The sequence below is a fragment of the Phoenix dactylifera genome, chromosome 11 (genome assembly GCF_051530095.1).
Source record: "Phoenix dactylifera cultivar Ajwa chromosome 11, Ajwa_hap1_PhDact_Kaust_v1.1, whole genome shotgun sequence".
Taxonomy (NCBI): Eukaryota; Viridiplantae; Streptophyta; class Magnoliopsida; order Arecales; family Arecaceae; genus Phoenix; species Phoenix dactylifera.
Window position 1 is genome coordinate 21,176,560 of NC_143200.1, and position 20,286 is coordinate 21,196,845.

At 36.2% G+C, this 20,286-nt stretch overlaps 1 protein-coding gene across 6 annotated transcripts in view; it reads left to right on the forward strand.

Annotated features, from left to right (window-relative positions):
- The first annotated feature begins 6,565 nt into the window (after positions 1-6,565).
- Positions 6,566-20,286, forward strand: part of LOC103711390 (clustered mitochondria protein-like) — a 28,859-nt gene continuing 15,138 nt past the window's right edge. For 2 of the 6 annotated variants that reach the window (XM_008797517.5, XM_088707215.2), the window contains exons 1-13: positions 6,566-6,786; positions 7,473-7,737; positions 11,741-11,802; positions 13,926-14,115; positions 14,210-14,341; positions 14,571-14,718; positions 15,215-15,408; positions 15,484-15,585; positions 16,674-16,809; positions 17,002-17,130; positions 17,927-18,081; positions 18,165-18,340; positions 19,525-19,629. In XM_008797517.5, coding sequence (XP_008795739.4) covers positions 7,482-7,737; positions 11,741-11,802; positions 13,926-14,115; positions 14,210-14,341; positions 14,571-14,718; positions 15,215-15,408; positions 15,484-15,585; positions 16,674-16,809; positions 17,002-17,130; positions 17,927-18,081; positions 18,165-18,340; positions 19,525-19,629 — 1,785 coding nt within the window. In that variant the 5' untranslated portion in view covers positions 6,566-6,786; positions 7,473-7,481. Of the gene's footprint in view, positions 6,787-7,472; positions 7,738-11,740; positions 12,049-13,925; positions 14,116-14,209; positions 14,342-14,570; positions 14,719-15,214; positions 15,409-15,483; positions 15,586-16,673; positions 16,810-17,001; positions 17,131-17,926; positions 18,082-18,164; positions 18,341-19,524; positions 19,630-20,286 lie in introns of those variants that run through there. The other 4 variants (XM_088707217.2, XM_088707218.2, XM_017843859.5 and 1 more) reach the window with 4 other exon arrangements.

A 20,286-nucleotide genomic window follows, 5' to 3' on the forward strand; every position in this document is an offset into this window, starting at 1 on the left:
CAAAAGGTTTTGCACGTCGCATTAATGTTCACGTGACTCGGGGGGCACCCTGGCACTTTTCATGTATATATGATACTTCTGCGACCTTAAATGCTTGAGTGCTTAAATCTGACACTTTGTTAATTAACAACTCGTGATGTTGCTTAGATTTGTTTGAAGGGAGTACAGATAAGTACCGCGCTTTGGAGTAATGGGCCCCATGACCGTCAAGGTATCTAGCTAGGGCATCATTATGCAGCCTTGCAAATTTTCTCAAGAAACATCGTGGGCTTGTTTGATTCGCGTGAACAGAAGGAAAAAAAAAAGTGGTCCAAAAAATAATGAGATGCCTCTTATTTGGTTGGAATTTTTAAAGAAGAAAGAAGAAAAAGTTATATTTCTATGGAAATATGATTCTCACATTTCATGAGAAAGTTTTTTTCATTAGAAATATGGAAAAGTTACTTTCCCATGAGACGAAAATCACTCCATTTTTACTTTTTTCTAAAAAATCCCTTTAGCATTAAAAAAGCATTAAAGAGTCATTAAAAATTTAATTTTTGTTAAGGGCATAATAGGAATTATACATAACTTTTCTAGAAAAGTGGATGGCCAACCAAACATAAGCACTTTGAAAATTTGTCACTTTCTCATAGTCAACCAAATATTCCAAAAATACTTTCCTAGGCATTCTCTTCCTAGGAATTTGTTTTCCAGAAATCATATTCCTAGGAGGGAAAATGCTTCCCGCGAACCAAACGAGCCCCGCAGGTTTTTTGAGAGCCTCCATCCCCGACTACCTCAAAATGAACTTTTTTTTTTTTTGTTAAAAACGGCAGTTCATATAACTCTAATTTGAGTACATCCAGCCATATCAAAAGAAAGTAAAGATAACAACGGAGTGGGACTATCAGCTGCTGAAGTCCAAAGAAACTCTCCGGAATGCCTAGCTACGTAAGAGGCGACCCAGTCAGCAGCTCTGTTCGCCTCCCGATACACATGTGTAGCATGAGAATCACCCATCTCCTGAACCAGCCTTCTAATCTCAAAATGAACTTTGACTATCATATTTTAACAAGCAAATATAGTAGAGACGAAATTGGTAATCCGAGACTACATCTCCAGGCTAGTTGTGGCAGACCGGCAATGCATTTGTAATATGATTATTATTGGAGTCGAGCTTAGGGCAACATAAGAGAAGATCACTTATGCGATGAGTGTCTTAGGGCCTGACTACATTATCTTGGAGGCAGGCTCTACTATGGTGATTGATTGGAATCGGCAGGATGAGCGACAAGACGATGGCCATCCATTACTTAGAGACACTTGGAGATTGGTGTCCGAATGTCGTCCTATCCAGATTGCTCATGTTTATCTAAAAGTGAATAGGGTTGCCGACTGGGTCGCCTCCTTTACTGCTCATCACTCAGGAGAGGTCCTGTGGACAGTGTCCGACCCTACCCCTTCACCCCTATGTTACCTCATTTTTCTTGACTCCACTGGTAGTACTCATGCTAGTTGACATGAACTACTGTTGTACCAAAAAAAATTAGTTAATTATTAAAAAAATAGTACATTCCATAGTGATTTATATTTAATTGAACATCTATTTTTGTAAAAAAATTATGTGAAATATAATTTATATTTTTAATAATAAAAAAAGATCTTGATTTGATGACTTGAGGGTAGTTTTTGAAGAAAAAAAAAATCAATTCCTAACCAGTAAAAAAGTAGTTTTCTATGTTTTCCATAAATTTTTTGTTTCTATGAAGCATGAAAATTTTATTATCATAAAAATACTATTTTTTTAAAAAAAAATCTAATTAAATAAATAAATTATTTTTTTGTTGACCATATTTTTTTTCTTTTTTTGGGTTAACCAACTACATAGCCACAAGTATCCCTCTTATAAGTCATAAACAACCTCACGTGAATAAGTTTGAAAAATACCATTTTAACGCTATGCCACATCTGGCGTGCTACATCTTGTTGACATGACATTAGCATATTTGCCTTCTATGATCTTTGATTATCAAAAAAAAAAACAACCTATGAACTCACAACATAAAATTAATAGGTTGCTTCCATAATACTTATTTATTCTAATAATTATGCTCTTACTAGGCTTTTTTCGTGTATGCTGTCCCCGGCTAAGTTAGAGATCCATATAACACATCAAAAAAAAAAGTTAAGTGTTTAGAGCGGTACAAAGATCACAATAAAAAGGCAGTCTCGTTGAACATGCTTCAGAGTTCAAGTTTACTGGTTGAATAGAGATTTTGTAGAAAGAAACAAGCTTCTATTGATGCACAAATTTTGTCCGACTATGGAAGTCTAGAGAGCACCAGTCAATTCACGGAGAGATGTTGATCTGCAAACAAAAAGAAGAAAAAGACTTGTTGAATTGGCTTTGGCCGGACCCTCCGATACCTAAGTCGGGAAGGGCTTTCAAATAATAATAGAAAAATAGAAAATATAAGAGAAAAAATCAATGTAGAATATTGCTTTCTTCTTGTTGGCCTTCTCGCCCTGGCCTTTTCACCTTGATCTTCTTAGGTTGGTCGTCTCACCTCGGCCTTTTTACTTCAGCTTTATCAAGTTGGCCTTCTCACCTTGGCCTTTTCACCTCTATCTTTTCTCCTCGGCTTTCTCAAGTCAGCCTTCTCATCTTGGCCTTCTTATATCGGCCTTCTGGTTCTAAATAACCTTTTGGTCAACTTTGGGAGCTCGACCTCATTCTCCTCGCTTCAACCTCGGCCTTCTCATCTCGGCCTCGATCTTCACCTCGGCCATAGCCTTCTCACCTTAGGTCCTTAGCTACAACCGTCTTAGGTAGGCCTTCTCAAGTCGGCCTTCTCACCCCAGCCTTTTGATGTTGGTCGGCCTTCTTGTCAACTTTAGGAGCTCTACCTCAAGCTCCTCGCCTCGGCCTCGGTCTCCTCACCTAAGCCACGAGCGTCACCTTAGCCTTCTCATCTCGGCCTCGGCCTCGGTATTCACTTTGGCCTTAGAGTTCACCTCAGCATTGGTTTTCGCCTCGATCTTAGTCTTCACCTCAGCCTTTCTCCTCGGCTACAGTTTCTCACCTCGACCTTGGAAGCTCATAGACCTATTGACCTGCCAAAAAAGAAGAGCAAAATAATGGATGAAGGCTTGAGAGCCTCACACCATGAGAGCTTTGAGCTATAAGTGCCTTTGACTATGAGAGCTTCTAGCTAATAAAACTCCTCTCTTTGGGAACACTTAGCCTTATTTATATAGGCATGAGAGCAAGGATCCGTTACAATTGAAGGCAAAAATTAAGAGATAAGCCATAACTCCTCTACGAGCCATAACGATTCATCCTTATGAGCCATAACCATCCATCCATTTTGGATTCTCTTAATTTTAAAGTTGTAACCACTTAGAATTCAAATCTTTTCAAACTTGCCTGCCATGTGTCCATTCACAATAGGGAGGCAGTTTTATACCATATCACCTCCCATTGCAGCTGATACAAGCTGCTCGGATGGCATTCTTTTAATAAGGGGCATCAAACCATATGTAGCAATCTGCACCTTGTGACTAGAAGGAATATTCTTTTTTTTCCTAACATATTGCACCTAGAAAAAACCAAATCTTTTCTGAGACTAGACATGCTATTTCTAACCCTTGACCATCTACCCACTTTATCCCACCTGGGATGGCATTTGGATTAGACCTATTGAGTTAGATATAGGTTGGGTCGGATGTAGGTTAGGCCAAAAAGTTGGTCAAGCCATGCTCGACTTGTTCATCCAATATTTTAAAAATTCAAATTTGAACCTAAACCTTTTTTATTAAATTGATATCTTGATCCGACCCGCATAGCCCATTTATTTAATGGGTTAAATAATGTTAAACATGTTAAATATGTTAAGTAATTTTTTTTTGGTACAGTAAGGGATGCTAGGAGAATTAAGAGCAAATAGAGCAACAATCCATGTAACCAAATTGAGCCAAGATGTCAAATTCAGTAGGAAGACTTAAATATGCAATGAAGTCACAATTTAGATACCTCTCAGCTAGCCAATCTACTAGGGCCCTAGCTTCTCTAAATGTATGCAATATTTGGAAGGAAGCCGGCCTCGACATAATAACCTAAGTATCTTGAAGAAGTGGATGCAAAGAACCTAAAAAAACATCATTTCTAATCCTGTTGATGACAACGGGGGAGTTGCCTTCCAAGACACTCATCGTGCGCTTTAGAATATAAAAAACAATTGGAATATCCTTCCAAATAGCCTGTAGTCTAGCAAATGCAGCCATAGTAACTGGAAAAACTCTAGCCCCTACATGAATGTCACGCCAAGATGATCCTTAAAAATGAAACCAACCCTTGCAAGTCCTTCATTAAGTGGGCTTTTAATAGATTAAATAGGTAGAAATAGGGTAAACAAGTTAAACTTGTCGTGTTAAATAGATTTGAAATGGGTTAAATAGGTTTGCTAGAACGTGACTTAATTATTAAATGGGTCAAAAAATATTAACTAGGTTGAAGGTCTAAATTTGAACCTAACCTGTTTAATAAATAGGTCAAAGCAGGTTGACACATTTATCAATTAGAACTCATTTATACCAAACCCAAATATGCTTAAAGTGGGTCCATTATGGACCAACTTGAAGGGCCAATTCATAAGTTTTTGTCCTTAACTCCAATAAGGCGGAGGTTGTAGGATGGATCAAGCTACTCCTTGGCAAACCAAAACTTAGTATAATGGGGCGTTGAAGCAAGGGTTGACATCTACCAAAGAGAACTCCTCATCCCATGTCTAAAGTGGCAAAGATCGTATTTTTGAATCACATTTGGTTTAAAAGGACCTTACATCCCATTCACCTTTCAGCATGGGCGAGATATAAACAGGTTTGAGGCCACGCATAGCCATGTGGGCGCCACAAATTACACAGACCATTTTTGAAAAAAAAGTAAATTATAAAAATCTCCAAAGAGATTAGGGATAAATTATACTTGTATTCAATAATATGAAAAATCTATGTTTACCTTTTTGAGATTTCTTTTTCTCCAATACTTCAAGTCTTCAACCATAACCTAATAGAATGTTAGTTAAACTGTTAACTTTTTATAGGACCCAAATGCCATATCTGGAAAAAAATAAAAATATCCAAAATAACCTTACAAAAACCTTCTTGAGGTTTACGTTTATTATACTTACACCAGCATGTTGTAAAAACCTATACTTACACCCATTTAAATTGGCAGTGTTAGTAAAACTGCTTATCTATTATAAAAAGTCAAAATTATCTCTATAAGAAAATAAGGCTCCTCTTTTACTTTACAACTCTTGAAACTCTTCAAAGTATTACATCTTTAAGAGTTTTCTTCTCTTGGAGATTAAGCGACTAAAGTTTTTTTCCCACTTTGCCAATCCACACGAGCGTTCCTTTATGACGAGCGACCAATGATAAGCTTTCTTCCGAACCGATATCCGATGACAAGCATCTTTTCCAATCAGCCTTTGTTCTTTATAATCAGATTTTATTCTCGCTTTTTCACTCACCACATCATAAAGATCGGAGATGCTTGTATATTATTTGCTGATTTTGAGTTTTACTTGTCAAATACTGTAGACATGATTTTTTAATATTGTTGCTGCGAGTAAGAATTCCTATATCTACATAGCTCTGGCAACTTATCATCAAAAAGATCTAAATCAATACATACATGAAAACTCTTCGTTTTGGAGGGTGCATCAATTGCGGTTCCATAGCTTGGTTTGGACTTTGGACAAGCTGGCTCAAGTGATAAAACTCTTGGTGTTAATTTCTTGCAACAGAAAATTTTAAAGGTATCAACTTATTTGAGAAATCTAAATTGCTTTTTTCTTTGTATATGACTATTTTCTAATAACTTATTGAGATCAAGTTCAAAAGCTTTCTTGGTTGATCTTCTCTTTGAATTGATATTATATCACTTAAGGCTAGTTTGGTCATTTTTTATATTTTTTATGAACGTGGCATTTAGGTCCCATTTAAGTTAATAGTTTGGCTAACATTCTGCTAAGTTATGGGTTAAAGTGTTAGATAAAAACAAATTTCATGGATAAGCGTAGATTTTTCAAACTATTGGATGCAAGTATAATTTATCTCTAATTGTAGAGGTTTTTTGTAATTTACTTATCACATACGAGTAATTTTGACTTTTTATATGATGTAAGTGAATACCATTAATTTAATTGGATAAAAGTATATATTCAATAAATTAGTGGGTATAAGTATAATAAAAGTAAACCTGAGAAAGATTTATATAATTTATTTTTTAAAAAAAAATCAAAGTTTTCCTTGCTCTGCAAGGGGCGAATCATGGAATGCAGGAAGGCCAAACATATTCTCCATGGTGTTTCCTGTTCCTTGCGGACAAGCAAATCCCCGGCACAAATATTTTACAGTAGTTTAAAGTAAAAACCAAATTGGAGGAAGTTGATTCATCCGGGCCAATGGCATCTCAGCCCTCAGGACCCAATGAAGCGCTAATATGCCAAAACCCAACCAAAACCCTAACTAGTAAGTATCGCACACTTATATATCATCACACATTTTTGTATCTTTTAATCCCCTCACCATACATCAAAAAGTCAGCCGAAAATAAAAACAATCTCCGGTCATCTCCCTGTCCGTGTGAACTTTTTTCCAAAAAATATATAAAAGGGAATAAAGGCCTATTTCCAAGAACGCCTTCCAAGGAGAAGGGCTCCAATCATCATCTCCTTGGGCGCCGCCGTCTCCTCCTCATTGCTGTCTCTCCCTCAACGCCTGTTCACTTTCTCTCAGGTTTTTCTCTACCATTTCCCTCCCAATCTCGCTCCCTCGGCGCTCTTTAATTTTCCGCTACGTCCTGTAGTTCTCTTGCGCCTCCCCGTCCGAAGAACTCGATTGATTTCATCCGCTCCGGATCGTCTTGTCGTTGAGGTTTCGATCATAATGATGTTTTGAATTTATTATTTTTTTTAAATTTTAATTTGGTGTTAAAGTCGCGTTCTATGCGGACCAGAAAGCAGCAAGCAGTTATTATCAATGCGCAGTTTGAGCTTCTTTTTTGATGAAAAGAGCGTTGGTTTTAGTGAGCAACATATTTTTTTTAGGTTTAGGGTTTTTCTCCCGCTGATGGAATTTATTTATCTGTTGTTCTTTTATCTTTGTTTTTACGTTGACTGTTGGGTGTTTGACATGGGGAAGGATGATGAGTAAGGATGCCATTTCTAGCATATTTGAATGAATAAAAGTGTATAATTTTGTCATTTTAAGAAAATGTTTTTTGTTTTTATACTAATTTACGGTAGTTTTAGTTTTCAAAACACAAAAAGTGCTGTGCCGACTGATTAGTACTGCTCGCTGGATATTACTTGTCTTCTATCTAGTACATTAAACTTGTAGTAAAAGGATATTTCGTTAAGTAATGTGGTAGGGGTAACTATATTTCTTTTGAGGATACGCTGATTTATTATTACTGGCTTAAGGATCAAAAGATGGCTGGAAAATCTAACAAGGCCAAAAACAAGGGGAGGGCCTTCAAGTCCAATCTTGCTGATTCTTGGGAATCAGAATCAAAGCCACTTGATTCATCTCCATCCTTGAATGGTGGTGCTCGTGCTGTGGTAGCATCTAACGGTGATGCCAATGGGGTTGGAGACACAAGCAGTAAGTCTCCTGCAGCAAATGGGGTTATCAGTGATAAGGTAGAGATGGAAAATCTTTCGGCAACAACATCCAAGCAGGCTGAAGGTGAACTCTCTGTTCTTCATTTGATGTTATGTTACCCTCAGGCTGTTTATTTTACAGCTAAAAGACGAGTCCATTTCATGCTTGTTTGCTGTGTAACTTGTTATTGTTCATGGCCCAATTGACCGAAAAGAATACTGGAACTTTGAGATCTTACAATCAAATCCTGGTTACTCATTAAGAGAAAATTTGTTTTGATTTTCTAGCTAGGATTTTGTGCTTCAAAGTGGTTTTGTTGATCTTTTAATCTCTATGTATCTTGAACTTATTAATACATATAATTGTGCAAGGGAGGTCGACTCTCAACAGTGGCTTTTGTCTTTTCTTTTGATTCTACGATCTCTAAGGTCCTTTCACCCTGTGTAAAGAATATTGAATCGTGACTTTCTAATGTTCTGTTCATTGTCATGTAGATGACCATAGGGTTTGGGTGAGATTCATTGTTACTATATGTGTATGCATGACATGTAGACTGATATGCTGTCTAATATTCTGTTTTGAGCTCCTGAACTGCTGTACCATGGTGAAGGCAAACTAAACTCTCTGGGCTCGTTTGGTTCGCGGGAAGCATTTTTTCTCTTAGGAATATGATTTCTGGGAAGCAGAGGATGCCTAGGAAAGTACTTTTGGCATGTTTGGTTGACCATGGGAAAGTGACAAATTTCCAAAGTGCTTATGTTTGGTTGACCATCCACTTTCCTAGGAAAGTTATGTATAATCCCTATTATACCCTTAATAAAAATTAGATCTTTAATGCCTCTTTAATGCTTCTTTAATACTGAAGGGCCTTTTTGGGAAAAAATAAAAATGGAGTGATTCCCGCCTCATGGGAAAGACTTTCCCATGAAATGTGGGAATCATATTCCCATGGGAATATAATTTTTCCATCTCTCTTCTTTGAAAACTCCAACCAAACAAGAGGCATCTCATTACTTTCCCGTTGACCACATTTTTCCTTCTTCTTTTCCCGCGAACCGAACGAGCCCTCAATTGCTCAGTGTCATGTTGCCCTGCGGACAACCATCGAACTTATTACTAATCAGTGAATGGGGAAATCTGTCCTAAAGTGTCAGCTAATAAATGTTCTTTCAAAAGCATACATATTCTAGCAACAATCATAAAACAACTTTCCATTTTGGCCAACTCCTTTTTAAGTACTGTTTCAATCGATACATCTATATCTCGTGTTTAGGTAATGCTATCATCAGCTTTCCATATTTTATAAATTTGTTATCCTAGAAGAATTTCAAGAGGTAATCCATTGACCACATCTACTAAAGTGCTGACAGATTGGCGGTTCAGCTTGCAAAATAAGGAGAAATTGGCCTTTTTTTACTTGAATCTTTCCTTTCATGTCAGAAAAATATGCCTGGAATTTAAATATTCCCCTTGTGAACCCTGTGGAGCCCTTCCCTTTTCCTTTTTTCTACCTTTCATGATCTTCTCAACCCATCTTTCTTTCATGTATTCTTTAACTCATTGTTTTGAAGGTCTGATTGATGAGGAAACATAGGTGTGTAGGTGCTTGATGGTATGTGTAGTTTTACCAAGTCCACCAAATAAGTTTCATCTGTTGAGGTTCAACTTTTGAAGTTTCAGTTTAATTTCAAAAAAGATAAAAAATATCATAAAATTTTAAAAATAAAAAAGTGTTTACAGTTTTGAGACAGACAAATATTATAATTTAAAAAGAATAACGAAAAGCCATTTTTACATCATTTTATTGTGCGACATGTCATTAATTATTTGAGGACAATCTGTTTGAGATTTGATCTCTAGGATAGCTAATTCTGTCGACAATAATTCAATAAACTTATCTCTCTCTCTCTCTCTATATATATATATGTATTATTTGATGTCAAAATGCACCTAATTCTTCTCAAATTCTAATTAAGTTTGACTCTTTATAAGTGTTTCAAAAATCAAGAAAAACATGTATAAAAGGCAAAATAGCTTTACAATTTGCCCATACATATATACACATCCGCACATACATATATACTCATCCATATATATATATATATACACACACACATATACACATGTATGATTGCAAGTATGCAGTCCCTTAGTTTTGGAGTGGTTCCAGCCAAAGCCAAAACATCTTGGTTACTGAGTTTTGGTCGAAACATCAAATTCATCACTATACTTTCCTATTTTTGCAATCCCAAAGACGCATTTCCATAAATAGGATCCATCTATTGTCCAGAATCCTCAATTCTGAATGCCCATTACTTATTGGGCAAAAAATGTATAGGAAAGAGGCCTTCAAAATGTAGTATTTTGGATTTATTGGTACTTTAACTATTTAGATCCTCTATTTGGAATGCCCACGATCAATATCCGATTAGTAAAATTGAGATTTTAATCCTATTAGAAGGATGTTAGTTGAACTCTCTCTCTCTCTATATATATATGTATGCGTGTTCGCATGCATATGTGTTTGCTAGTAGAAAAGTTTCTTGTATGTTGGGTTTAGTAATCTCCATGGATGCAACTTGGCATTTGTTGAAAATGGTTTGAAAAAGAAGGAAAGTAGCTGTTGAGGTTGCACAGAAGTGGAAAAGAAGGAAAATCCAAAGGTCTAGCTGTTGAGAAAGAAGATAGAAAATGCTAAAAGATGATCAGAAAGTGAGAAAAAGGAAAACCTAAAACTAATTTTTATTTCATTTCTGATTTTCTGGTTAAAAAGGTCCCAGGTTTTGCATTTCTAATCACTTTGTTTAAATCCTACTTTCTATTGAGAACTTAATATAAACAAGAACTTCCCATAATGGCCAATGCTTTATCCTCCTAAGAACACTCAGGAAACATGAAAAATCTATATACCCCCTGAATAAACATGGAACATACTCATTTTTGGCACTTTTTGTCCTTGAAACCCTTCATTTTTCCTTCATTTCCTTTTCGTTGGCTCCTCTTATTGTAACTTAATATTAGACCATAACTAGAAGGTTCACAACCTTAACCATCATACCATGTTCCAACTCCTAACTATTGCTGTCTACTTTCTTAGTCCTTATTTGCCCAGCATTCCTATTTAAAGCTAGATTTAACTGTTATTTCACGCTTTCTCATATCCTCTCACAATTTTAGTCTGTGTTAGCTCTCGTCTTTTCCTCCTACATCGACAAAAATTGAAATACTTTCCTACTGGAACCCCCTCAAATCTTTGTTGGACATATCCATACCATCTCGTTTGAGTCTCTATTATTTTAACTTGTGCAACTCCCACTCCTTTGATAAACTTGTTTCTCACTTTCTCACTTCAGCCTTTTGTTTTCACATCCAACTCAACATTTTTCTAGTACATTTAATTTATTTTCTTGGATCCACTTTATTGTGCAATAATTTCAACCACACAACATGGCATGCATTATTTCTATTTCATAGAATTTTCCTTCAAGACGCCAAAGTATGCATTGATCACATAGTACACTAGAAATACCCCTCCATATCATCCAGTCAGCTCCAACTTTTTTACGTGTTTTCATTATCACCCCATTATTTTCATGATAACTTTTCTCCCCATGTTTTTGTAGATAAACACAAAAAAAAGCCTTATGGATGAGACAAGAATAAATAAGGCAAGATTTGTTCGTTGCCATCATAGTCCTTTGTTCACTTTGCTGTAATAACTTTTTTATCTACTAACAATCATAACTATGGGCTATCATATTTGTGGGTTTGCTACTGATTTTTCTGACTGTATTGGAAAAGTCAGTAGCTTCATTATAACAGCAAAGTTTATGATCCATTTGAATTTTCCATGCATAGATTGGAACTCCTGGTTGGGTTCCTTTCACTTGTTGGTTTGTTTTTTATGCACTTTTTTCTACTAATCATCTTTACTAATGGCAATTCTAATATGATATCGGCTTTGGATCAGCTTAATGTGATTTAGGGGCATTTAAAAACTGGCCATCTCTCTCTCTCTCTCTCTCTCATGAACCAATCAAAATTCGAGCTAGCAATTTTAAGAAACTGTGCGCTTTTTGGTGGGCAGGTGAGATTCATCTTTACCCTGTTTCTGTGAAGACACAATCTGGGGAAAAGCTAGAGTTGCAGGTAAGTTGTTCATAAACAAATATGGGATGTATTTTTAGGCAATGGGAGTCTTCTTTTGTGTTTTTTTTTAAAAATTTTTAGTGCGCTAGACTGATGAGGTGGCCCTTCCTCCATAGCCTTAAACCCCTTAACCTTGATGATGGTGAGGTTCACATGTATTGGGCGCAACCACGAAGGGATGTCACCAGCAGGCTAGCTGGCACCTTCAGTGAAAGGGGACATGTAGCTATCAAGAATTTGCTTCTAGTAAGAGCAATCCAATGGTTCTGTCCCATGCATTTTATGAGGCACATATATGCACACTTGCGTATGCTTGTTTCATATGCAGAGGTCCATCTTCACATGTCTGCAGGCATACATAACTTTTTTTAGCAATTTATTAATGGAAGTTTAGGTTTGTTGTTTTTGTGAGCGTTCAAAGATTCTTTATACATTTTCTAGTGTTCTATCTTTTGAATTAGTTCACACGCAGTTACTTTTGTACTTTGCTTTTTCATGTGGAATTTTAGTGGCTGTTTTCTTTTTTTGTTAGTTATTTTTACTTTTCCTGATGATCTGTAAATCATTGGGGAAACTGGCATCTGTCTACAATAGAATTTACTCGAGCTCATGCTAGCTTGGTGCGAGAAATCACCATGCTCCCTTAATATTTATAAAGCCTATTATCAGTGACTGGGGTATTGAAAGGTGAAATCATGCCACTTTCTTGAGTGTATACAGAAGTTTAATACAGTATAGCAATGTATAGGGAGATAATAATTGTTTTTGTTTGTAAAATGGTATCATGCCCTGTATGTTTTTCAAAAAAATCAAACACCATGAGAAAATAGTAATTTGTTGAGGTCTGCCATATGAGTTGGGTCTACTTCTAGTAATGCATATGATAAAAGGCACGCAGCCACTGTTGAGGGACCTAAGGGATTTCTTTTTCTAGATTCAGGACTCATGATTTGGAGGTCTACATACATCTATACAATCTTCTATTGCTTTATCCTGGTTGGGCAACAATCTAACTTTTTAATGCAAAAGAAATTTAGATATCCAAGTATCCAATAATTCAGTAGTGTTGTCACTTTGCATGGGCATTTTTCCTTTTTGTCTTCGTTGTTGCTGATGAAGCTTTGCTTAGCATTAATTTTACAGATTAATAGAGAAGTAAAATCAATTGAAGAGGCAAGAACATTTAGCCTATATCATGCAGATGCTGCTTTCCACATGTCTTACCTGTGAGAGAGGGTTTGCATATTGATTGATTGATTTGTCATTATAACAGTGGGCTGATCCGCAACAGAAACAGTTTAAAGAAAATCAAGAGAGAACTTACCTGTTTTCATCTGATTTGCAGATTGCATTGGAAAAGAGCAAATAACTGCAGAGTTTTAGTGCAGCAAGATAAAGACATAATAAGAATATTTCTGACATACCAAAGTAGACAGAAGAGAGAATGTAATAAATAATTTGTTGTTTATATTAAAAATTGATGAAGATAGAAGAAGCTGGGAACTGCTCCTACTCATTTCTTAGTTGAATAGCTCAAATCTTTAAAAGTAGTCCTTTGGCCATGAAATTCCAAAAGATGACTAATCTTCAAAACTAGTCCTTTGGCCATGAATTCCAAAAAATGACTAGCTGTGCCAGCTGGCTGGCAACCAACTCACTGACAAAGCTGTTACGAAGTTTTCCTAAATCATGCAACGTGACTGTTAAAAACCTGGTCTCCTTGAGCTTGCTTGATTAGAATGGTGCCATCAGGTGGCAACCATGCTCAGTTCCACTCGCCTCCTTTGCTACTCAACACTTGGGAGAGGTCCTTTGGACATGTTTTGTAGCCCCCCTCCACCCTTACGCCATCTCCTTTCTCTTGATTCTGTTGGTTGTACTCACACTAGAGTTGTGCGAGTAGCCATTGTACCAAAAAAACAAAAAAGGGTTACTTTATACTAGTTTGTTTCTTTGTGTGTGGTTCATACTTTATAACTTCTTTAGTTGTACTTTGAAATAACATTATCTACTGATGTTTGTCTTTGATGCGCTTCAACAATTGAAGTATTCTAAAGCTTCTTTTATCCTTGCCCATTAAATTTGCACCTCTACAAATTCTAATTTTGATTTTGGATGTGCAGCTAAGTCCAGGAGATTCTGTGATGGATATCAGACAGTTCCTTCTTGATGCTCCAGAGACCTGTTTCTTTACTTGCTATGATTTAATTCTACATACTAAAGATGGTTCGGTTCATCATTTAGAGGATTACAATGAAATTTCTGAAGTTGCAGATATTACTGCTGGTGGTTGCACCTTAGAGATGGTTGCTGGTTTGTGCACCTTATTTACTAAGTTTCTTTTATCTGTTCAGCTTTTTGGTTGTATCAGTAGTAATCAGGTGGCATTATGTCTGTGTTTTTGCAGCATTATATGATGAAAGATCCATTAGGTCACATGTACGCCGTGCCCGAGAATTGCTCTCTCTTTCAACTCCTCATGTCTCATTATCAACATTGTTAGCTTTGCAGCACAAAACTGCACCACAAAAAGTTTCAGGTTTCTATCTGCCAAGTGCAATGTTTTCAACCTCATGCATGTTGTCTCTGTAGTTAGCTATTATGATAAACTAAAAGTCCATCATTTGGATTACAGTTTCATATCGTTTTCTGCCTTTTTTAACTTAATTGCATCTTTCACATGGGGTGAATTTCCTTGAAGCTGGAGTAGATGCAGTTTTACCATCATTTCTTATCGCCTTTTTACTGTTCTTCTCATTGTTATACAGATGTGAAAACAAAAACTCCGGATGGGTTAGGTTTCATGGAGGATTTTATGGGTTCCCTCCACAATTTGGTGACACCAATACCTCATGAGATCAAATGTGTGGAAAGCATTGTATTTTCTTCTTTCAACTCTCCTCCAACTTACAGAAAGTAAATCCTTTCTCCTTAGTTCTTTTTTCTATGCTTCTATCTTTATCTGTGTAATGTTCCCTTCACAAATTTTAACCCACTTACAATACAATATTTAGTAGATTGGTTTGTATAATCGAAAACTTTCTTCTGAAGTTCACTATGTTTAACCTTCCGTCCAACTATATCTTGGAAACTAGGAGTTCTCTGGAAAAATAGAAGAACAAACCGGTTGTCTACCCCTTTATAAATAATTTCCTTCGTTATGGCCTCTTTTTCTGAATCAGTATGTCATTATTTACCTACACAAAAAAAGATTTACCACTATGACCGCATCTTCTTACGTACTGTGTCTAAAGGCATTGCACATCATTGGCTACATTTTTCTGTTTGAACATCCTTTGATCTTTAGAAATTTAACCATTACAAAAGTTACAAAGTAAACAGCAGTCACTTTTTTAGCACATTGTGTTAGGAAGGAGTATAGCTAATTAATTTTGTTCCTTTTCTTTTTCAGGCTAGTTGGAGATCTGATCTATATTGATGTAGTAACATTAGAAGGAAATAAGTTTTGCATCACAGGGACGACAAAAGCTTTTTATGTGAACTCTAGCACAGGGAGTATATTGGATCCAAGACCATTAAAGCCTGCTTATGAAGCAAGTACCCTAATTGGTCTATTGCAAAAAATCAGCTCCAAGTTCAAGAAAGGTGGACAAGTTTTTTGTAACAACAACAGTTTTGATATTTTGTGCGTAACTCTAACAAATGGATATATGTTTGAAGGTTTTCGTGAAATTTTGGACCAGAAAGCTTCTGCACATCCTTTTGAAACCGTCCAATCCCTGTTGCCACCAAATTCATGGTTGGGGCACTATCCCATTCCTGGTATAAATGGCAGCTGACCTTTGTACTCTTTATGTTGAGATTTTTGTCTTAACTTCTTTCTTGGTTTTTCTTGCATTAGAAGATGCACTGCTCTTCAAATTTAAGTTCAACTTTCTCGGGACATTATCTTACAGATTATTACTTTCCTTTATTTCATGAAACTCTCTTTTTTCTAAGATTTTTTTTTTTGGGAAAATTCCTCCGTAGTTGTTCCTAAAATTCCATTCATGAAATTATATAGCTGCAAACGACATACAAGGGGTCTGTGTTTGCTGTAACTGAAAACAGTAAGTGTTTAGTCTCTTAAGGTCCACTGGCTTTAAAAGAAGGCTAGTCACTGCTCTCAAGATATGAGTTTTGTTCTACAGGCTTCTTGCACATATATAATAATTTTTATTGCTGGGACCAGATCTGACTCATGGTCTGTGTCCATGTTTAAAACCATGTTGGTGCTCTTCCAATTATCCTGCATGCTGCTTTGGATCCTTTTCAGACACATAATGCCATTTTGTTCCCTTGGCACTTGCAATGATTTGTTGTATAAGATGATCATCAGTTCATATTATAGCAAACGTAGTTGCTTGCAAGTGCAAAATTGCGGGTGCACTACATCTCATGTGGTACATTGTAGGTCTGTATACACGCTCTATGTGATGACTTATGGTATAGATGTTGTCAGAAAAATAACTTGATTAAAGTTAGATTCTGTAATTTTAATTATTTTTTGCAATTTTTTTTTTCATCAGTTTTGTTCAAACAAGATAATATGAGCAAACATTTGGCTGCATACCCAGATTTCCATGGTAAATGTGCTGTATCGCTGAAAGATACGTTATAATACATAACAAAAGGGTATATCTTCAAATCTTTGTAATTGTTGATTAATATATATGCAATCATTCTATAGTATGATATTTCACTGATACTTTTGGTCCAACTAACGTTACTTTGTATTTTCAGAAAATATATTGTTTTCATCTGGGTTAAAGTATCATTCAGAATTTAGATGCCCGTTATGCTGTAAAGTGTGTCTGTGCTTTTACGATCCATAAATGCTTTCACAACCTGCATCTTTTCAATGTTTGCAGATCATAAACGGGATGCAGCCAGAGCAGAGGATGCCTTTGCTCTTTCTTATGGAAGTGAATTAATTGGCATGCAGAGAGACTGGAATGAGGAATTACAATCCTGTCGGGAATTTCCTCACAATACTTCTCAAGAGAGGTGTATATATTCATATGCTTGATGCAGATCATCCACTGAACTGCGTTTTTAACCCTTTTTTCAATTCCTTTTCTTTCAATTGCAGCAGCTGCAGTTGTTCCTTCTAACATATATATTTTGTTTTCATTTAATCACATAAGAAGCTATTAAAAAGAGCTTTCTGCATTGCTTACAGAGATCATTTTGTTGTAGGATACTGCATGGCAGGGCTCTTTATAAAGTGACATGCGATTTCGTTGATGCAGCAATTAAAGGAGCAATCGGTGTCATCAACAGATGTATACCCCCTATTAATCCAACTGATCCAGAATGTTTCCATATGTGAGTGAACCCAGAGAAGTTTGTCTCATCATTGTCCTTGTAATTAGATTTCTAGCATCTTTTTGGTACAATCATATACCCTGGTAGAAATAACTTTGGAAACTTGACTAAGTAGATGGAGCTTCTGTGCATTATATTTAGTTGATCAGGGTGAATGAACTTTCTTACTGTAGTCAATTCTTGGCTCATAATTCCTCTTTTTTCTTTCTCCTGTTTTTTTTTGAGTGGTGTGCTTCCAATATGTGCCACTCTTCCACAGCATGGTCTATAGATTCTTTGACGCTGCTGTTGAAAAGTCTGCAGCCTTCTTACATATTCGCCAATATCTACTGACTAATAAAATATGTAATTTATAATGATTATACACATGTACATGTAGGCATGCACGCTCAACACTTGCATGGACACATGGACAGAGAGGAAGACACATGCATGTATATGCAGGTATATGTACATATATACATAAATACAGATAGACAGACAGGCAAATAGAGAGAAAGCAAATCAACAGAGAGATGTGTTTGTGTACATGTGTGATATACAGATGGGTAGCATGTTTGTGTTTATTATGTGTACTTCTGCTGACTGTTCGAAATATTTATTTAATTGCAACTGATTCTTTTATGCATACCATGCTTTGACCTTTGTCTTTATCTCCAGCTCCATTAGGCATGCCTTGTGGCTGCATAGAATTGTACATGCATAATAGGCAACCATTTAATTAACCATTAGTATTCCAATTTTCTGTGGAAATCTAGTGCTTTTTTAATTAACCATCCTTTCTATCTTCTCACAGGTATGTACACAATAACATATTCTTTAGTTTTGCTGTGGATGCTGACCTTGGGCAGATATCAAAAGATCAAGGCTCGAGTAGTAAGTTAAATTCTTGGCATTTTGTTGACAACTGCAATGATGCGGCCTCACCTGATTTGTTGGCAAAGGCATCAGGTAATACGTTCCGCAGGACCTGTGGTGACTCCAGTTATGCTTGTCCATGAGCCTAAACACTGATCAATTTCAAAATGTTTCAGATAATACTTCTGATGCATCTGCTGAGACACAGATTTCTGACAATGAACAAGCTACATATGCTTCTGCAAATAATGACTTGAAAGGAACTAAAGCTTACCAGGAAGCTGATGTTCCTGGACTTTATAATCTTGCCATGGCTATAATTGATTACAGAGGTTACAGAGTGGTAGCACAGGTGCATCATAGAGATCCTTTTTTCCCTAACATCTTATATTACAATGGCCCTTGATGAGGTTTTTTGGGAAGTGTGCTTTTTCTGATTGTGTGTGTATATATATATATATATTCAAGTTTTAACTGCTCCATTGTATGATTGCATGCACCAATTTTTGTTGTCTGGTATTCTTTCACTATTGATGCTTTCTTAAATAAATTATGAATTAGTGGTTCAACATAATGGCTAGATTTATATTTCTTGTCATATCATATTCAGATACTCTGTATTCTTCTCAGGTATCAGCTAATCTTTCTTGAGTCTAAAAATCTTCACTTTCCTTTTTCAAGTATGCGTTAGTAGTTGTTTTCGAAAATGGGGAGTTTCAAACTTCTTATAACCTTATATAACCACACTTTCAAAATTTAAAAAGAGAAATTGCAACTTCCTTTTTTCTATGGGACCAAAACATAAGATACATCCAGAAAAGAGGCAAGAACGATGATAAAATTGGGGGAGAAGTGCAAGGGGTTAGGCACTAGGATATGCTTGTGGGGGCAGATGCAGGAGTGCATCGTAGGAAGAATGTAAAGGATAAGAAGTTGCCTCAGTGGATGGCTTTATCTATGTTCTCTTATGCCATCCTTTTGTGTGTATGAGTAGGCTAAGCTTGGCTATGTGAGGGGATGCAAACTTTTGATTTTATCCTCTACTTCTGAAAGACTTAAGAGTGTCTTTCATGATAATTTTTTTCCTTTTTCTTTTTGATTAAACACATCATTTTTAATATTGATAAATGCAAATTTTCATTTTGATCCTATAATTAAACAAGAGGGTGGGTCTTAGTGCAATGGTAAGCTTGCTTCATTATGACCTGGGTGTTACAGGTTCGAAACACGGAAACATACTCTCCGCATGCGGGGGTTAGGCTGCATACATTTGACCCTCCTCAGATCTAGCAATCACGGGTACTCGTGCATTGAAATGCCCTTTTTTATCCTATAACTAAACAAACTTATTCCTTTTACATTTTATAATGCTAAACTTTTTTCCCTTTTATTTCTGAAGCTGTTGTATTATTCTCCCAATTTTTATCCTTCTCAACCTAACATAACTTTAGGCAATGTATTTCTATGATACCTTTTTATGTATCATCGCGGGCTTCAGCTTTTCGATTAGTCACTGCATTCATATTCAATTTGCAGAGCATTATCCCTGGCATCCTTCAAGGAGATAAATCTGATTCCCTTCTATATGGTTCTGTTGACAATGGCAAGAAAATTTGCTGGGATGAATCATTTCATTCCAAGGTGAGTCACTTGCTCTAATTTTATAGAATCTCCTTTTATGCTTTTGTATGTCACTATCTGTAATGGTTTGACTCTTTTTTCCATTAGAAAACATCAAAATCTTGTTCGGCTTATGAACTTTGGTTTATCATAACTTTCAATTTTTGAAGTCTGTTAATCTTTGGAGGTGCTTCATTATCAAAATTGTTTTAGGTCGATTATAATTTATCCAATATATGCTCCTCTATAGTTGATGTGAATTTTCTTGATTGTCTTAGCAACATTTCTCTGGATTTCATTTGATTGTTTTACTGTATGTGGATGGTGAACCATGTTCAAAATTTTTCTATGCTTTTATCTTACTGATTTCTTGTGAGAAGGTTATTATAAGCACCTTTATAGCTGGAGGCACTTTCTATATTTCAACATGGAGGTGCTTATTGGTTTGTTTAGGATGGCTATCAAGATGTGTGCAGTAGCTACAATTGATATAACAATGACCACCTTATATAGCTGCAATGGCCATGACAGCGATCACTTTATCCAGTTAGTATGGAGTTTTCTTTAGTTCCAGTGGCTGCAAGATGGACGAGTACTTTTCTGGGCAAATTTGAGAGTTAATTGTTGGGCTTTCAATATGGTAGACATGTACGCCGCATTGGACAGGCCGTGGTTTGA